The sequence below is a fragment of the Vicugna pacos genome, chromosome 26 (assembly GCF_048564905.1).
Source record: "Vicugna pacos chromosome 26, VicPac4, whole genome shotgun sequence".
Classification (NCBI taxonomy): domain Eukaryota; kingdom Metazoa; phylum Chordata; class Mammalia; order Artiodactyla; family Camelidae; genus Vicugna; species Vicugna pacos.
This window is the reverse complement of record NC_133012.1, coordinates 16,199,001-16,216,779: the sequence shown is the minus strand read 5'-3', so window position 1 is coordinate 16,216,779 and position 17,779 is coordinate 16,199,001. Positions and strand designations below refer to the sequence as shown.

General features: G+C 61.6%; 1 protein-coding gene across 1 annotated transcript; it reads right to left on the bottom strand.

Moving 5' to 3' along the window:
• Positions 1-221: 221 nt before the first annotated feature.
• LOC140689398 (uncharacterized) lies at positions 222-2,260 on the bottom strand. The gene is made up of 3 exons (XM_072950115.1): positions 1,853-2,260; positions 1,150-1,435; positions 222-844 (listed from the first exon to the last, which is right to left on the bottom strand). Exons 1-3 carry the CDS (start codon positions 1,985-1,987, stop codon positions 222-224), a joined length of 1,044 nt encoding a protein of 347 aa, XP_072806216.1. The 5' UTR covers positions 1,988-2,260.
• Between the last annotated feature and the right edge of the window lie 15,519 nt (positions 2,261-17,779).

The window sequence follows — 17,779 nt, the reverse complement described above, 5'->3', positions numbered from 1 at the left end:
CAGCAACGTGCCCACACCTGTCATTTCCCACCATTTCAGGCATCAGTCCGTCCTCAGATGAGGGGTTTGAGGCCGTGGTGGGATGTACTTCACGGGCATAAATAGCATAAAACTACATGGTAGTGATGGTCGGACAGCATGGGAATGCACTTAATGTTCCTGAAATGCAGTTTAAAAGGGAAAAAATCTGTATTTTATTAAAGGAAGTGGGAAATGGAAAATTATAGAATGCCATAAATGATGTAAAACAAATAAACTAAACTAAAGAAGAACAAAACAAAAGCAAATTCAGGGGTAGGGAAGTCAACTTCGGGTAGGGGAGGGGATTCATGGTGGGATTTTGGAGAAGGTGTAGGAGGGGGCAGAGGGGGCTCAGCCCTAGGGGGTGATGATGCCCGAAATGGTTCTCCACTGCCCAGCGGCGCAGGTGCAGGTGCAGGATCTGCAGGCTTTTCAGGAGCAGCAAGATCAGCAGGAGCGGCAGGCTCTTCAGGAGCGGCTAGATCAGCAGGAACGGCAGGTTCTTCAGGAGCGGCGGGCTCTTCAGGAGCGGCAAGATCAGCAGGAGCTGCAGGCTCTTCAGGGGTGGCAAGATCAGCAGGAGCGGCAGGCTCTTCAGGAGCTTCAGGCTCTTCAGGAGCGGCTAGATCAGCAGGACCGGCGGGCTCTTCAGGAGCGGCTAGATCAGCAGGAACGGCAGGCTCTTCATATGCAGCTGGAGCAGCAGGATCTTCATGTTCAGCAGGAGCAGCTGGAGGGTGTTCGCAGTCTCGTGCTGGACCCTGGTGGTCCTGTTTTTGTTTTCTGGCGTCTTCCCCTGCCTCTGCCTGCTCTGGACCTGTAACTGTTGGACGTGGAGAGAGCTTTAAGTCTAGTGGTTCTGCTCAGGCACAACCTGGAAAAAGGTACCCACATGCCTCCCTTTCCACGTGCCTTTTCAAGGACAGAAATCTTCCCAGAGCTTTGCAGGCAGCTCCCACTGAGCAAGTGCCCACAGGCACTTGTTCTGTGACTGAATTCTTCCAGACAGGTGGTCTGAGGCCAGTCTTTGCTCTGGTCCCAACTACAGACTTTGGGGATGCCTCCCTGTGTGGCCCAGCCCTCCGCCCTCCCTCACCTACACACCCACACCGGCCCCGCCCTTCTCACCTTTGGGCTCTGCTTCGGGGGGCTCCTGGTCCTCTACCTGAATCCCCAGGAGGTGGGCACGGTGCTCCAGGTCAGAGCCGGGGGTGCTGAGCTGCCCCTCAGCCCTGGGCAAGATCCTGGGGAGAGACCTGGGCGATGTCTGGGCAGGAGGCCGTGGTGGTGGGGAGCCCTTCATACCCAGACTCTTCTGGAGCCTGTGCTGGCCTTCCACAGTGTGGCACACCAGCCCCTCACTTGGAGAGGTGGCATGAGTGTCCTGGTTCCCCGGATCCTGCGGTGTCTGGCTCTGCAATGACAGTGACCGGCAGCCGGCCCGGTCCGGAGGTCTCAGAGCCCTGCCCGGCCAGGACCACTCCTGCTTCTGCCCCACTCGACCCTCTGCTGCCAGATCAGACTGGGACCTTGGTCATCTCAGTCACCCGGGAGGCAAGAGACACACCCTAGGGCATGGGCGCCACCTCGGGCAGCAGGGCCCTGCCCCGGTTCTCCACATCCCAGCCAGCCCACTTGGACCCAGGCTGGGGACGTGATCGGCCCCCCAGGCCTCTGACCCTTCCTCAGCCTGCTCTTGCTTGAGGCAGGACCCCCCCCCCAACATGACTGCCCCACCGCCACCAGTCAGGAAGGGGCCGTGGGGCCACCCGGGTGGGGTCTGAGTGGTGACCCGGCCTGGGCGGGCCTGCCCTGGGCCTCCCTGTGTTACCTTTCGGTCCCTCTGGCCAAAAGGCCAGAGGCGCCTGGGGTGAGACCCGACCCACTGTCGGCACTGTTGGCAAAGGCCGTTGCTGCGGGCTTTCCGGGGGCCGCGACCTCGGGATCTTGGGATGCAACAAAACATGTCTGAGCTGAGCTGAGTTCACCAGCCAAGTCAGTTGAGAAGTGTCCTTCTCTACACAGCGGGTGCCTGGTGACCTGGGTCCCAAGTTCTGTTGGGCTCTGTTGCCAGGGAAGTGAGGTCACTTCCTGGGGTCCCCTTCCCCAAGCTTCCTCCTTACACAAAGCTCCCCAAGGGCCTCTCTGGGCTGCTGATGGCTCACTTCCCACCCCATGCCATGTCCACCCAGTGACACCAACTCGGCCCCTCCTATTGCCCTGGGGAGGCCTGGATGCAGCCAGGGTCACAGCTCTGACGACACAGCTGGGTTCAGACCCGGCTCCCCCGCCAGCAGTGCTGTCACCCTGGACAAGCCACCTGCTTCTCAGGGTCTCCCCAATCCCCCATTGGCCCAGTGGGGATCATTCAGGACCCTGCTTCCTAGGAAAGCCATCATGTCTCTAGAACCACAAACACCTACTGCACCTGTCACCTCTGCGGGCTGGCATCACAGGGAGCTCATGCACAGACTCAGCAAAGGAAGGGCCCCACAGAGGGCTTGTGGGGAGCAGGGCACACCCCACACAGGCCGGGGTCTGCCCTGGGATCTGGGGAAAGTCACCCTCCTTGCCGCCTGCTTCCCAGCTCCCTGTCGGCGGGTTGAAATTAAACACAACTCTGATATCGTCCATTCTGGCATGCGACCTCCTAGGTCGTTCTGTCATGTCAGATTCAGGCCCAGTGCCCCATCTAGGCCTCTAGGGTGCGCTGCCCCACAGTGGCTCCCTGCTTTTTTTTTGCCTTCTGGTCACACATCCTTGTGTGATTCCCACACAGTCCCCTGCAGGTTGGATGGATACTGGGACCGGGTTCTGCCAAATTGGGGGCAGGTGCAGGCAAGGAAAGGCCCAGGAGTGTGCAGGCACAGGAGTGTTCAGGCCCATTAGTGTGCAGGCCCAGGCCAGGGCAGGCCCAGGTGTGTACAAGTCCAGGAGTGTGCAGGTCCAGGAGTGTACAGGCCGAAGAGAGGGCATGCCCAGGAGTGTGCAGGCCCAGGAGTGTGCAGGCCCAGGAGTGTGCAGGTCAAGGAGAGGGCGGGTCTAATTGGGGGCGGCCCAGGCGAGGAAAGGCCCAGGAACGTACAGGCCCAGGAGTGTGCAGACGAGGGATTGTGCGGGCCCAGGAGAAGGCAGGCCCAAGAGTGTGCAGACACAGAAGTCAGCAGGCCCTGGAGTGTGCAGGCCTAGTAGTGTGCAGACAGAGGAGTGTGCAGGCCCAGGAGGGTGCATTTCCAGGAGTGTGCAGGCCCATTATTGTGCAGGCCCAAGAGTGTACAGGTCCAGGAGTGTGCAGGCCCAGGGGTGTGCAGACATAGGAGTGTGTAGTCCCAGGAGTGTGCCGGCACAGGTGGGAACAGGCCTAGGAGTGTGCAGGCACAAGTGGGAGTAGGCCCAGGAGTGTGCCGGCACAGGAGGGAGCAGGCCCAGGAGTGTGCAGGCCAAGGAGAGTGTAGGCCCAGGAGAGGGCAGGCCCAGGAGTGTGCAGGCCCAGGAGTGTGCAGCCCCAGGTGTGTGCAGACAGAAGCTTGTCCAGGGCCAGGAGAGTGCAGGCCCAGGGCAGGTCAGTCCCAGGAGTGTACTGTCCCAGGAGTATCCAAGGCCAGGAGTGTGCAGAGACAGGAGTGTGCAGGCCCAGGAGTGAACAGGCCCAGATTCGTGCAGGCCCAGGTGTGTGTAGGCCCTGGAGTGTGCAGCCCCAGAGGTCTGCAGACACAAGACGGAACAGGCCTAGGAGTGTGCAGGCCAAAGAGTGTGCAGACCTGGGACTGTGCAGTCTCAGGGGTGTGCAAACACGGGGTAGAGCAGGTACTCGAGTGTACTGGCCCAGGAGTGTAGAGGCCCAGGTGTGTGCAGGCTCTGGGATGTGCAGGCCCAGGAGTGTGCAGGCCTAGGAGTGTGCAGACAGAGGAGTGTGCAGGCCCAGGATGGTACATTTCCAGGAGTGTGCAGGCCCATTAGTGGGCAGGCCCAGGAGTGTACAAGTCCAGGAGTGTGCAGGCCCAGGAGTATGCATCACAGTAGTGTGCAGACCCAGAGGTGTGCCGGCACAGGTTGGAACAGGCCTATGAGTGTGCAGGCACGGGAGGAAGAAGGCCCAAGAGTGTGCAGGCCAAGGAGAGTGCAGTCCCAGGAGTGTGCAGTCCCAGGAGTGTGCAGGCCCAAGAGTGTGCAGGTCCAGGAGAGGGCCAGCCGAATTGGGGGCAGGCCCAGGCACAGAAAGGCCCAGGAGCGTGCAGGCCCCAGGAGTGTGCAGACGAGGGATTGTTCGGTCCCAGTAGAAGGCAGGCCCTGGAGGGTAGAGGGCCAGATGTGTGCAGGGCCTGTAGTGTTCAGGCCCAGGTGTGTGCAGGACAGGTGAGGGCCGTCACAGGAGAGGGCAGGGCCAAATGGGGCAGGCCCATGAGTGTGCAGTTCCAGGAGTGTGCAGGACTAGGAGAGGGCAGGACCAGCAGTGAAGAGGCCCAGGTTCATGCGGGCCCAGGAGAAGACAGGCCCAAGAGTGTGCAGGCACAGGTGTCAGAGGGCCCTGGAGTGTGCCTGCCCAGGTGTGTGCAGGCCCAGGAGTGTGCAGACAGAGGAGTGTGCAGGCTGAGGAGTGTGCAGGCCCAGGCCACGGCAGGCCCAGGAGTGTACAGGCCCAGGAGTATACAGACCGAGGACTGTGCAGTCCCCGGAGTGTGCAGAGACAGGAGTGTGCAGGCCCAGGAGTGTGCAGGCCCAAGAGTGTGCAGGCCTAGGAGTGTGCAGATGAGGGATTGTGCAGGCCCAGGAGAAGGGAGGCTCAGGAGTGTGCAGGCCCAGCAGTGTGCAGGCCTTGGGGTGTGTAGGCCCAGGAGTGTACAGGCCCAGGATTGTGCAGGCTCAAGATTGTGCAGGTCTGGGAGTGTGCAGGCCAAGGGGTGTGCAGTTCCATGTGTGTGCAAACAGAGGAGTGTGCAGGACCAGTAGGGTGCAGGCCGAGGTGTGTACAGGACCAGGAGTGTTCAGGCCCATTAGTGTGCAGGACCAGGCCAGGGAAGACCCAGACCAGGGAAGGCCCAGGATTGTACAGGTCCAGGAGTGTGCAGGCCCAAGAGTGTGCAGCCCCAGGAGTGTGCAGACAGAAGAGTGTCCAGGGCCAGGATAAGGCAGGCCTAGGAGTGTACAGGCCCAGGAGTGTGCATGTCCAGGGGTGTGCAGACACCAGAGTGTGCAGAGATAGAAGTGTGCAGGTCCAGGAGTGTACAGGCTCAGGGCTGTGCAGTCCCAGGAGTGTGCAGACAGAGGAGGGTGCAGGCCCAGGCCAGGGCAGGCCCAGGAGTGTGCAGTCCCAGGAGTGTGCCGGCACAGGAGGGAACAGGCCAGGAGTGTGCAGGCCAAGGAGAGTGCAGGGCCAAGAGAGGGCAGGCACAGGAGTGTGCAGGCCCAGGAGCGTACAGGCCCAGGATTGTGCAGGCTCAAGATTGTTCAGGTCCAGGAGTGTGCAGGCCCATGAGTGTACAGTTCCAGGAGTGTGCAGGCCTAGGAGAGGGCAGGACCAGCAGTGAAGAGGCCCAGGTTCGTGCAGGCCCAGGTATGTGCAGGCCCTGTAGTGTGCAGGCCCAGAGGTGTGCAGACAGAAGTCGAACAGGCCTAGGAGTCTGCAGGCCAAGGAGTGTGCATAGCCAGGACTGTGCGGTCCCAAGAGTGTGCAGACACGGGGCGGAACAGGCACATGACTGTACTGGCCCAGGAGTGTAGAGGCCCAGGTGTGTGCAGGCCATGGGATGCGCAGGCCCCGGAGTGTGCAGGTCCAGGGGTGTCAAGGCGCAGGGGTGTGCAGACAGAGGAGTGAGCAGGCCCAAGCGTGTGCACGTCAAAGAGAGGGCGGGCCTAATAGGTGGTGGCCCAGGCGAGGAAAGGACCAGGAGAATGCAGGCTCAGGAGTCGGCAGGCCCAGGAGTGTGCAGGCCCATGAGTGTGCATTCCTAGGTGGGTGTAGCACCATTAGTGTGCAGGCCCAGGCCAGGGCATGCCCAGGAGTGTACAGGTCCAGGAGTGTTCAGGCCCAGGAGTGTAAAGGCCCAGGAGTTTGCAGGCCCAGGTGTATGCAGTCTCAGAAGTGAGCAGATACAGGAGTGTGCAGGCCCAGGTGTGTACAGGCCAAAGTTCGTGCAGGCCCAGTTGTGCGCAGGTCCAGGAGCGTGCAGGCCCAGAGTGTGCAGATACAATACGGAACAGGCCCGGGAGTGTACAGGCCCAGGTTCCTGAAGGCCCAGCTGTGCGTAGGTCCAAGAGTGCGCAGGTCCAGGAGTGTGCAGGCCCAGTTGTGTGCAGGCCCAGGATTGTGCAGGCCCTGTCAACCCTGGAGGACAGGATGCCGTGACCAGAGGGGCAGGCCTAGGCTTGTGCGGGACAGCTGAGGGCTGTCACAGGAGAGGGCAGGGCCAAATGGGGCAGGCCCAGGATTGTGCAGGACCAGGAGCTTGCAGGCCCAGGAGTATACAATCACAGCAGTGAGCAGGTACAGGAGAGTGCAGGCCCAGGATTGTACCGGCCCAGGTTCGTGCAGGCCCAGGTGTGCGCAGGTTTAGGAGCGTGCAGGCCCAGGTGTGTGCAGGCCCAAGAGTGTGCAGGACAAGTTGTGTTCAGGCCCAGGAGTGTGCAGGACAGGTGAGGACCGTCGTAGCAGATGGTAGGGCCAAATATGGCAGGCCCAGGAGTGTGCAGACAGAGGAGTGTGCAGGCCCAGGAGGGTGCATTCCCAATAGTGTTCAGGCCCATTAGTGTGCAGGCCAAGGCTAGCGCAGGCCCAGGAGGGTGCAGGCCCAGGAGTGTGCAGGCCCAAGTGTGTGCAGGTCCAGGAGAGGACGGGCCGAATTGGGGGCAGTCCTAGGTGAGGAAAGGCCCAGGAGCGTGCCGGCACAGGAGTGTGCAGACGAGGGATTGTGCGGACCCAGGAGAATGCAGGCCCAAGAGTGTGCACACACAGGAGCCAGCAGGCCCTGCAGTGTGCAGGCCCCAGGAGTGTGCAGACAGAGGAGTGTGCAGCCCAGGAGTGTACAGACACCAGAGTGTACAGAGACAGGAGTGTGCAGGCCCAGGAGTGTACAGGCCCAGGGCTGTGCAGGCCCAGGAGTGTGGAGACATAGGAGGGTGCAGGCCCAGACCAGGGCAGGCCCAGGAGTGTTTAGGCCCAGGTTCGTGCCGGCCAAAGAGAGGGCAGGCCCAGGAATGAATAGGCCCAGGTTCGTGCAGGCCCAGGTGTGTTCAGGCCCTGGAGTGCACATGCCGAGAGGTGTGAAGACACAAGACGGAACAGGCCCAGGAGTTTGCAGTCCCAGGAGTGTGCAGACAAGAGGAGTGTGCAGACCCCGGAGTGTGCAGAGACAGGTGTGTGCAGGCCCAGGAGTGTGCAGACACCAGAGTTTGCAGAGACAAGTGTGTGCAGGCCCCGCAGTATACAGGCCAAATGCTGTCCAGGCCCAGCAGTGTGCAGGCCCTGGAGGGTTCAGACCCAGGCCAGGGAAGGCCCTGGCCATGGTAGGCCCAGGATTGTACAGATCCAGGAGTGTGCAGGCCCAGGAGTGTGCAGTCCTAGTAGTGTGCAGAACCAGGTGAGGGCATACCCCAGAGTGTGCAGGCCCAGGAGAGTGCAGGCCCAAGGGTGTTCAGGCGCAGGTATGTGGAATCTTAGGACCGTACACGCCATGCAGATGACAGGCCCAGGAGTGTGCTTGCCCAGGAGTGTGCCGGCCCAGGAGTGTGCAGACAGAGGAGTGTGCAGGCCCAGGTGTGTACAGGACGAGGAGTATACAGACCGAGGAGTGTGTAGACCCCGGAGTGTGCAGAGACAGGAGTGTGCAGGCCCAGGAGTATACAGGCCCAGTGCTGTGCAGGCCCAGGAATGTCCAGGGCAGGAGTGTGCAGTCCCAGGAGTGTTCAGGCCCAAGTCCGTGCAGGCCTAGGTGTATGTAGGCCGTGGAGTGTGCAGGCCCAGAGGTTTGCAGACACAGGATGGAGCAGGCCCAGGATTGTGCAGGCCAAGGAGTGTGCATAGCCAGGACTGTGCAGTCCCAGGAGTGTGCAGACACGGGGCGGAGCAGTCACACGAGTGTACTGAACCAGGAGTGTAGAGGCTCAGGTGTGTGCAGGCTCTGGGATGCACAGGCCCAGGAGTGTGCAGGTCCAGGGGTGTGAAGGCCCAGGAGTGTGCAGACAGAGGAGTGTGCAGGCCCAGGACCGTGCAGGCCCAGGCCAGGGCATGCTCAGGCGAGGGAAGGCCCAGGAGTGTGCAGACGGGGGATTGTGCGGGCCCATTAGAAGGCAGGCCCAAGAGTGTGCAGACACAGGAGTCAGAGGGCCCTGGAGTGTGCTGGCCCAGGTGTGTGCAGGCCCAGGAGTGTGCAGACAGAGGAGTGTGCAGGCTGAGGAGTGTGCAGGCCCAGGCCACGGCAGGCCCAGGAGTGTGCAGGCCCAGGCCACGGCAGGCCCAGGAGTGTACAGGCCCAGGAGTATACAGACCGAGGACTGTGCAGTCCCCGAAGTGTGCAGAGACTGGAGTGTGCGGGCCCAGGAGAAGGGAGGCTCAGGAGTGTGCAGGCCCAGCAGTGTGCAGGCCCGGGGGTGTGCAGGCCCAGGATTGTGCAGGCTCTAGATTGTGCAGGTCCATGAGTGTGCAGGCCAATGGGTGTGCAGTTCTAGGAGTGTGCAGACAGAGGAGTGTGCAGGCCCAGTAGGGTGCAGACCGAGGTGTGTACAGGCCCAAGAGTGTTCAGGCCCATTAGTGTGCAGGACCAGGCCAGGGCAGGCCCAGGTGTGTACAAGTCCAGGAGTGTGCAGGTCCCGGAGTGTACAGGCCGAAGAGGGTGCAGGCCCAGGAGAGGGCATGCCCAGGAGGGTGCAGGCCCAGGAGAGGGCAGGCCCAGGAGTGTGCAGCCCCAGTAGTGTGCAGCCCCAGGAGTGTGCAGACAGAAGAGTGTCCAGGGCCAGGACAGGGCAGGCCTAGGAGTGTACAGGCCCAGAAGTGTGCATGTCCAGGAGTGTGCAGACACCAGAGTGTGCAGAGACAGAAGTGTGCAGGCCCAGGTGTGTACATACCCAGGTTCGTGCAGGCCCAGGAGTGTGCAGACACCAGAGTGTGCAGAGACAGGAGTGTGCAGGCCCAGGAGTGTACAGGCCCAGGGCTGTGCAGGCCCAGGTGTGTGGAGACAGAGAGGGTGCAGGCCCAGGAGTGTATAGGCCCAGGTTCGTGCCAGCCAAGGAGAGGGCAGGCCCAGGAGTGAATAGGCCCAGGTTCGTGCAGGCCCAGGTGTGTTAAGGCCCTGGAGTGTGCAGGCCGAGAGGTGTGAAGACACAAGACGGAACTGGCCCAGGAGTTTGCAGGCCAAGGAGAGTGCAGACCCAGTACTGTGCAGTCCCAGGAGTGTGCAGTCCCGCGGGGGAACAGGGACACGGGTGTACTGGCCCATGAGTGTAGAGGCTCAGGTGTGTGCAGGCTCTGGGATGCGCAGGCCCAGGAGTGTGCAGATCCAGGGGTATGCATGCCCAGGAGTGTGCAGACAGAGCAGTGTGCAGGCCCAGGAGGGTGCAGGCCCAGGCCAGGGCAGGCCCAGGAGTGCACAGGCCCAGGAGAATGCAGTCCCAGGGTTGTGCAGACACCAGAGTGTGCAGAGACACGAGTGTGCAGGCCCAGGAGTGTTCAGGCCCAGGTCCGTGCAGGCCTAGGTGTATGCAGGCCCTGGAAGGTGCAGGCCCAGGGGTGTGGAGACTCAAGACGGAGCAGGCCCAGGATAGTGCAGGCCAAGGTGTGTGCATAGCCAGGACTGTGCAGTCCCAGGAGTGTGCAGACACGTGGCGGAGCAGTCACACGTGTGTACTGGTCCAGGAGTGTAGAGGCTCAGGTGTGTGCAGGCTCTGGGATGCATAGGCCCAGGAGTGTGCAGGCCCAGGGGTGTGAAGGCCCAGGAGTGTGCAGACAGAGGAGTGTGCAGGCCCAGGAGCGTGCAGGCCCAGGCCAGGGCAGGCTCAGGCAAGGGAAGGCCCAGGAGTGTGCAGACAACGGATTGTGCGGGCCCAGGAGAAGGCAGGCCCAAGAGTGTGCAGGCACAGGTGTCAGAGGGCCCTGGAGTGTGCCTGCCCAGGTGTGTGCAGGCCCAGGAGTGTGCAGACAGAGGAGTGTGCAGCCTGAGGAGTGTGCAGGCCCAGGACACGGCAGGCCCAGGAGTGTACAGGCCCAGGAGTATACAGACCGAGGATTCTGCAGTCCCCGGAGTGTGCAGAGACAGGAGTGTGCAGGCCCAGAAGTGTGCAGGCCCAAGAGTGTGCAGGCCTAGGAGGTGCAGATGAGGGATTGTGCAGGCCCAGGAGAAGGGAGGCTCAGGAGTGTGCAGGCCCAGCAGTGTGCAGGCCTGGGGGTGTGTAGGCCCAGGAGTGTACAGGCCCAGGATTGTGCAGGCTCAAGATTGTGCAGGTCCGGGAGTGTGCAGGCCAAGGGGTGTGCAGTCCCAGGAGTGTGCAGACAGAGGAGTGTGCAGGCCCAATAGGGTGCAGGCCGAGGTGTGTACAGGCCCAGGAGTGTTCAGGCCCATTAGTGTGCAGGACCAGGCCAGGGAAGACCCAGACCAGGGAAGGCCCAGGATTGTACAGGTCCAGGAGTGTGCAGGCCCAAGAGTGTGCAGACACAGGAGTCAGCAGGCCCTGGAGTGTGCAGGCCTAGGAGTGTGTAGGCCGAGGAATGTGCAGACAGAGGAGTGTGCAGGCCCAGGGGTGTGCAGGCTCAGGAGTGTGCAGACAGAGGAGTGTGGAGGCCCAGGAGGGTGCATTCCTAGGTGTGTGCAGCCCGATTAGTGTGCAGGCCCAGGCCAGGGCAGGCCCAGGAGTGTACAGGTCCAGGAGTGTGCAGGCCCAGGATTGTACAGGCCCAGGAGTTTGCAGGCCCAGGAGTATGCAGTCTCAGGGGTGAGCAGATACAGGAGTGTGCAGGCCCAGGTGTGTACAGGCCCAGGTTCGTGCAGGCCCAGGCGTGTGCAAACACCAGAGTGTGCAGAGACAGGAGTGTGCAGGTCCAGGAGAATACAGGCCTAGGTGTGTTCAAGCCCAAGATTGTGCAGGTCCTGGAGTGTGCAGGCCAATGAGTGTGCAGTTCCAGGAGTTTGCAGGCCCAGTAGTTTGCAGGACTAGTCCAGGGAAGGCCCAGACCAGGGAAGGCCCAGGAGTGTGCAGACAGTGGTGTGTGCAGGCACAGGTGGATGCATTCCTACGTGTGTGTAGGCCCATTAGTGTGCAGGCCCAGGCCAGGGCAGGCCCAGGAGTGTGCAGGTCCAGGAGCGTACAAGCCCAGGATTGTGTAGGCTCAAGATATTGCAGGTCCAGGAGTGTACAGGCCCATGAGTGTGCAGTTCCAGGAGTGTGCCGGCACACGTGGGAACAGGCCTAGGAGTGTGCAGGCATAGGTGGGAGCAGGCCCAGGAGTGTGCAGGCACAGGAGGGAACAGGCCAGGAGTGTGCAGGCCAAGGAGAGTGCAGGGCCAAGAGAGGGCAGGCACAGGAGTGTGCAGGCACAGGAGCGTACAGGCCCAGGATTGTGCAGGCTCAAGATTGTGCAGGTCCAGGAGTGTGCAGTCCCATGAGTGTGCAGTTCCAGGGGTGTGCAGGCCTAGGAGAGGGCAGGACCAGCAGTGAAGAGGCCCAGGTTCGTGCAGGCCCAGGTATGTGCAGGCCCTGTAGTGTGCAGGCCCAGAGGAGTGCAGACAGAAGTCGAACAGGCCTAGGAGTCTGCCGGCCAAGGAGTGTGCATAGCCAGGACTGTGCAGTCCCAAGAGTGTGCAGACACGGGGCGGAACAGGCACACGACTGTACTGGCCCAGGAGTGCAGAGGCCCAGGTTTGTGTAGGCTTTGGGATGCGCAGGCCCAGGAGTGTGCGGGTCCAGGTGTGTGAAGGCCCAGGAGTGTGCAGACAGAGGAGTGTGCAGGCCCAGGAGTGTGCAGATCCAGGAGGATACAAGCCTAGGTGTGTTCAGGCCCAATATTGTTCAGGTCGTGGACTGTGCAGGCCGATGAGTGTGCAGTTGCAGAAGTGTGCGGGCCCAGTAGTGTGCAGGCCCAGGCCAGGGAAGACCCAGACCAGGGAAGGCCCAGGATTGTTCAGGTCCAGGAGTGTGCAGGCCCAAGAGTGTGCAGACACAGGAGTCAGCAGGCCCTGGAGTGTGCAGGCCTAGGAGTGTGTAGGCCGAGGAATGTGCAGGCCCAGGAGTGTGCAGGCCCAGGATTGTGCAGACAGAGGGTTGTGTAGGCCCAGGAGGGTGCATTCCTAGGTGTGTGCAGCCCCATTAGTGTGCAGGCCCAGGCCAGGGCAGGCCCAGGAGTGTACAGGTCCAGGAGTGTGCAGGCCCAGGATTGTACAGGCCCAGGAGTTTGCAGGCCCAGGAGTATGCAGTCTCAGGAGTGAGCAGATACAGGAATGTGCAGGCCCAGGTGTATGCAGTCTCAGGAGTGAGCAGATACAGGAGTGTGCAGGCCCAGGTGTGTACAGGCCCAGGTTCGTGCACGCCCAGGCGTGTGCAAACACCAGAGTGTGCAGAGACAGGAGTGTGCAGGTCCAGGAGTATACAGGCCTAGGTGTGTTCAAGCCCAAGATTGTGCAGGTCCTGGAGTGTGCAGGCCAATGAGTGTGCAGTTCCAGGAGTTTGCAGGCCCAGTAGTTTGCAGGACTAGTCCAGGGAAGGCCCAGACCAGGGAAGGCCCACGAGTGTGCAGACAGCGGAGTGTGCAGGCCCAGGAGGGTGCATTCCTAGGTGTGTGTAGGCCCATTAGTGTGCAGGCCCAGGCCAGGGCAGGCCCAGGAGTGTGCAGGTCCAGGACTGTGCAGTGCCAGGAGTGTGTAGACATGGGGCGGAGCAGGCACATGAGAGTAGTGGCCCAGGAGTATAGAGGCCCAGGTGTGTTCAGGCTCTGGGATGCGCAGGCCCAGGAGTGTAGGGTCTAGGGTTGTGCATGCCCAGAAGCGTGCAGACAGAGGAGTGTGCAGGCCCAGGAGCGTGCAGGCCCAGGCCAGGTCAGGCCCAGGAGTGTACAACCCAGGAGTATACAGACCGAGGAGTGTGCAGACCCCGGAGTGTGCAGACTCAGGTGTGTGCAGGCCCAGGAGTGTACAGGCCCACGTTCGTGCAGGCCCAGGCGTGTGCAAACACCACAGTGTGCAGAGACAGGAGTGTGCAGGCCCAGGAGTATACAGGCCCATTAGTGTGCAGGCCCAGGCCAGGGCAGGCCCAGGTGTGTACAAGTCCAGGAGTGTGCAGGTCCAGGAGTGTACAGGCCGAAGAGAGGGCATGCCCAGGAGTGTGCAGGCCCAGGAGTGTGCAGGCCCAAGAGTGTGCAGGTCAAGGAGAGGGCGGGTCTAATTGGGGGCGGCCCAGGCGAGGAAAGGCCCAGGAACGTACAGGCCCAGGAGTGTGCAGACGAGGGATTGTGCGGGCCCAGGAGAAGGCAGGCCCAAGAGTGTGCAGACACAGAAGTCAGTAGGCCCTGGAGTGTGCAGGCCTAGTAGTGTGCAGACAGAGGAGTGTGCAGGCCCAGGAGGGTGCATTTCCAGGAGTGTGCAGGCCCATTATTGTGCAGGCCCAGGAGTGTGCAGACGAGGGATTGTTCGGTCCCAGTAGAAGGCAGGCCCAGGAGTGTAGAGGGCCAGATGTGTGCAGGGCCTGTAGTGTTCAGGCCCAGGTGTGTGCAGGACAGGTGAGGGCCGTCACAGGAGAGGGCAGGGCCAAATGGGGCAGGCCCAGGAGTGTGCAGACAGAGGAGTGTGCAGGCCCAGGAGTGTGCATTCCCAGGAGTGTCAGGCCTATTAGTGTGCAGGCCCAGGCCAGGGCAGGCCCAGGAGTGTACAAGTCCAGGAGTGTGCAAGCTTAGGAGTGTTCAGGCCGAAGAGAGTGCAGGCCCAGGAGAGGGCATGCCCAGGAGTGTGCAGGCTCTAGGGTGTGCCGACCCAGTAGTGTGCAGACACAATACGGAACAGGCCAAGGAGTGTGCAGGCCAAAGAGTGTGCAGACCCAGGACTGTACAGGCCCAGGAATGTGCAGACACGGGAGGGAGCAGGCACACGAGTGTACTGGCACAGGAGTGTTCAGCCCAGGTGTGTGCAGGCTCTGGGTTGTGCAGGCCCAGGAGTGTGCAGACAGAGGAGTGTGCTGGCCCAGGAGGGTACAGTCCCAGGAGTGTGCAGGCCCATTAGTATTCAGGCCCAGGCCAGGGCTGGCCCAGGAGTGTACAGGCCCAGGAGCGTACAGGCCCAGGTGTGTCAGGCACAGGAGTGTGCAGGCGCACAAGTGTGCAGTCCCAGAAGTGTGATGGCACAGGAGGGAGCAGGCCCAGAAGTGTGCAGATCCAGGACTGTGCAGGCGTAGGATAGGTCAGGCCCAGGAGTGTGCAGGTCCAGGAGAGTGCCGGCTGAACTGGGGGCAGGCCCAGGAGAGGGAAGGCCCAGGGTTGTACAGGCCCAGGAGTATGCAGTCACAAGAGTGAGCAGATACAGGAGTGTACAGGCCAAAGTTCGTGCAGGCCCAGGTGTGCGCAGGTCCAGGAGCGTGCAGGCCCAGAAGTGTGCAGATACAATACGGAACGGGCCCGGGAGTGTACAGGCCCAGGTTCCTGCAGGCCCAGGTGTGCGTAGGTCCAGGAGTGCGCAGGTCCAGGAGTGTGCAGGCCCAGTTGTGTGCAGGCCCAGGATTGTGCAGGCCCTGTCGACCCTGGAGGGCAGGATGCCGTGACCAGAGGAGGCGCTCTGTAGGACTGGGGGCGGAGGGCGGGAGAGCAGGCGGTTGGAGAGTCGGTGGTGAGGGCTGGAAAGGGGCAGAGCTGCACCAACCAGGTGTGCGGACCTGAGGGCGTGAGGCTGGGCGGCCTGCCGAGGGTGTTCCTGCAGCAGTGCTGGCCCTGGGTGAGGATGTGGTGGGACCAGGGCTGAGCCAGCGGGGCAGAAGGAGGAGGAGCGGGGAGGAGGGCGCCAGAGGGTGCACAGTGGACCGGTCACTGGGCATCTGCAGGTTTGGAGGCGCTCTGCTGTGTGGGGCTCCAGGCCTCCCTGGGTCTGGGGACGTGGGTGTGATGTGACTCGGAAGGAGGCCGGGTGCGCTTCGGACAGCACCCGCCATCTCTCCCACCCAGGCCCAGTGCTCATGGTCGTGTTGCAGCCTCAGTTTTCCGTCCACTGTCCCAGCAACCCGTTGGTGGTATTCTGAGCAGAGGCAGAGGGTGAGAGTCCTGACTTGGCTTTCCTTCCCTGTGTTTCCAAGTCCACACTCATTCCGCAAGTCGCACGACAGGCCAAGAAATCGGGAGACGCGGTGTCGGGGTAAAGAATAGTGAGTTGATTTGGAAAGCCAGCTGACCGAGAAGATGGCAGGCTAATGTCCTGGAGAGCCACCTTCTCCGAGTGAGAATTCAGGCTCCTTTTACGCTAAAAAGGAGAGGGCTTGTGGGTGGTTGGTGCAAAGTCCTTGGTGCAGGAATTCTTTGTTTTTGCAGTTGTGGGTCAGCTCATGGGGCCCCTGTAAAACCTCAAACAAAACAAATGTTACTTTCTGTTCTGCAGCTGCTTGTGTGTATGGGAGAGCAAAAGAGGTTTTATCCTGAAGGCTGAGAGCCTTGAGAACAGGCTCTTCTGTCAATTTCAGGCTGAAGGCAACATTGATTTCCAAAAGGTGCAGAGCTGGTAAGACAGCCTGGAAAACAGCAGAGGGTTAAAGGAACAAGAACAGATCTAATAGGCAGTCAGATCTGGTCTTTTCTATTACACCTGCTGCCCCAGCAGGGCTGGCCTCAGGGAGGAGGGGCGCCCCCCCAGCCCCCGAGAGCCGCCTGCAGGGGGTGGGGAAGGCAGGGAGGGGGTCTGCCGTGCTGGGGAGGTAAACTAGACATGGCTGATACATGGACAGTGAGTGCAAAGTTAGAAAACCTCTGGGTTTTCCCTCTTTAGGGAGGGAGAGGGAGGCTCAGCATAGGTCCTTGAGCTTCCGCGAGAGAAGTGGCTCTCAGCCCAGGTCGGCTGCGGGCGCCTCTGGGGTTGTCACACCTGAGGGGCCCTCTGAGGACGGGTCCTGTGTTCTTGGCACTGACGTGGATTTTCCTCCTCCTCTTCCCCAAGGGGCGGTAGTGGCTCCGGGGGCAGCTTCCAGCCGATCACGGCCATCCTGCTGTCCTCATGCACGCTGGCCCTGCACGCCCGGCAGCTGGACGTCAGGCTGCAGCTGGACTACGTCTCCGCCTCGCAGGTAAGAGGAGCCCCGCTGCTTCCCTGGGGACCGGCAAGGGGGTCCCTCGGGAGGGGTTTCGGTTGGGGGCTCCTGGCTAGACGCCACAGCCGTGTGAGTGGCACCGTTGGGGTGAAGGAGGCTGGTGCCAGGGACAGGGCAGGTCCAGGAGTATGCAGGCCCAGGAGTGTGCGGGCCCAGGAGTGTGGAGACACTGGAGAGGGCCGGCCCAGGAGTGTGCAGGGACAGATGTGAGCAGACCCTGGAGTGTGCAGGTCCATGAGAGGGTCGGGCGAAGTGGGGGCTGGGCCGGGATAGGGCATGGCCAGGGGTGTGCAGGCCCAGAGTGTGCTTGCCCAGGGTTGTGCAGACACAGGACTGTGCAGGTGCAGGAGTGTGTAGGCCCAGGAGATTGCTGGCACAGGTGGGAACAGGCCTAGGAGTGTGCAGGCATAGGTGGGAGGAGGCCCAGGAGTGTGCAGGCCCAGTAGTGTGCAGGCACAGGAGTCAGCAGGCCCTGGAGTGTGCTGGCCCAGGTGTGTGCAGGCCCAGGAGTGTGCAGACAGAGGAGTGTGCAGGCTCAGTAGGGTGCAGGCCCAGGCCAGGGCAGGCCTAGGATTGTACAGGCCCAGGAGTGTGCATGTCCAGGAGTGTGCAGACACCAGAGTGTGCAGAGACAGAAGTGTGCAGGCCCAGGACTGTACAGGCTCAGGCCTGAGCAGTCCCAGGAGTGTGCAGAGAGTGGAGGGTGCAGGCCCAGGCCATGGCAGGCCCAGGAGTGTGCAGTCCCAGGAGTGTGCCGGCACACGTGGCAACAGGCCTAGGAGTGTGCAGGCATAGGTGGGAGCAGGCCCAGGAGTGTGCAACCCAGGAGTGTGCAGAGCCAGGTAGGGGAGGCCTAAGGATGTTCAGGCGCAGGAGGGTGCATTCCTAGGTGTGTGTAGGCCCATTAGTGTGCAGGCCAGGCCAGGGCAGGCCCAGGAGTGTGCAGGACCAGGACTGTGCAGTGCCAGGAGTGTGTAGACACGGGGCGGAGCAGGCACATGAGAGTAGTGGCCCAGGAGTATCGAGGCCCAGGTGTGTTCAGGCTCTGTTATGCACAGGCCCAGGAGTGTAGGGTCTAGGGTTGTGCATGCCCAGAAGTGTGCAGACAGAGGAGTGTGCAGGCCCAGGAGCGTGCAGGCCCAGGCCAGGTTAGGCCCAGGAGTGTACAACCCAGGAGTATACAGACTGAGGAGTGTGCAGACCCCGGAGTGTGCAGACTCAGGTGTGTGCAGGCCCAGGAGTGTACAGGCCCACGTTCGTGCAGGCCCAGGCGTGTGCAAACACCACAGTGTGCAGAGACCGCAGTGTGCAGGCCCAGGAGTATACAGGCCCAGGTGTGTTCAAGCCCAAGATTGTGCAGGTCCTGGAGTTTGCAGGCCAATGACTGTGCAGTAACAGCAGTTTTCAGGCCCGGTACTTTTCAGGCCCCTGGCCAGGGAAGGCCCAGACCAGGGAAGGCACAGCAGTGTACAGGTCCAGGGGTGTACAGTCCCAGTAGTGTGCA

Coding starts and splice junctions, on each gene's coding strand:
- LOC140689398 (XM_072950115.1), bottom strand. CDS start 1,987: ATGTTTTGTTGCATCCCAAGATCCCGAGGTCGCGGCCCCCGGAAAGCC. Junction 1,436..1,852: donor TTGGCCAGAGGGACCGAAAG/GTAACACAGGGA, acceptor CTGTCATTGCAG/AGCCAGACACCGCAGGATCC. Junction 845..1,149: donor CCCCGAAGCAGAGCCCAAAG/GTGAGAAGGGCG, acceptor CACGTCCAACAG/TTACAGGTCCAGAGCAGGCA.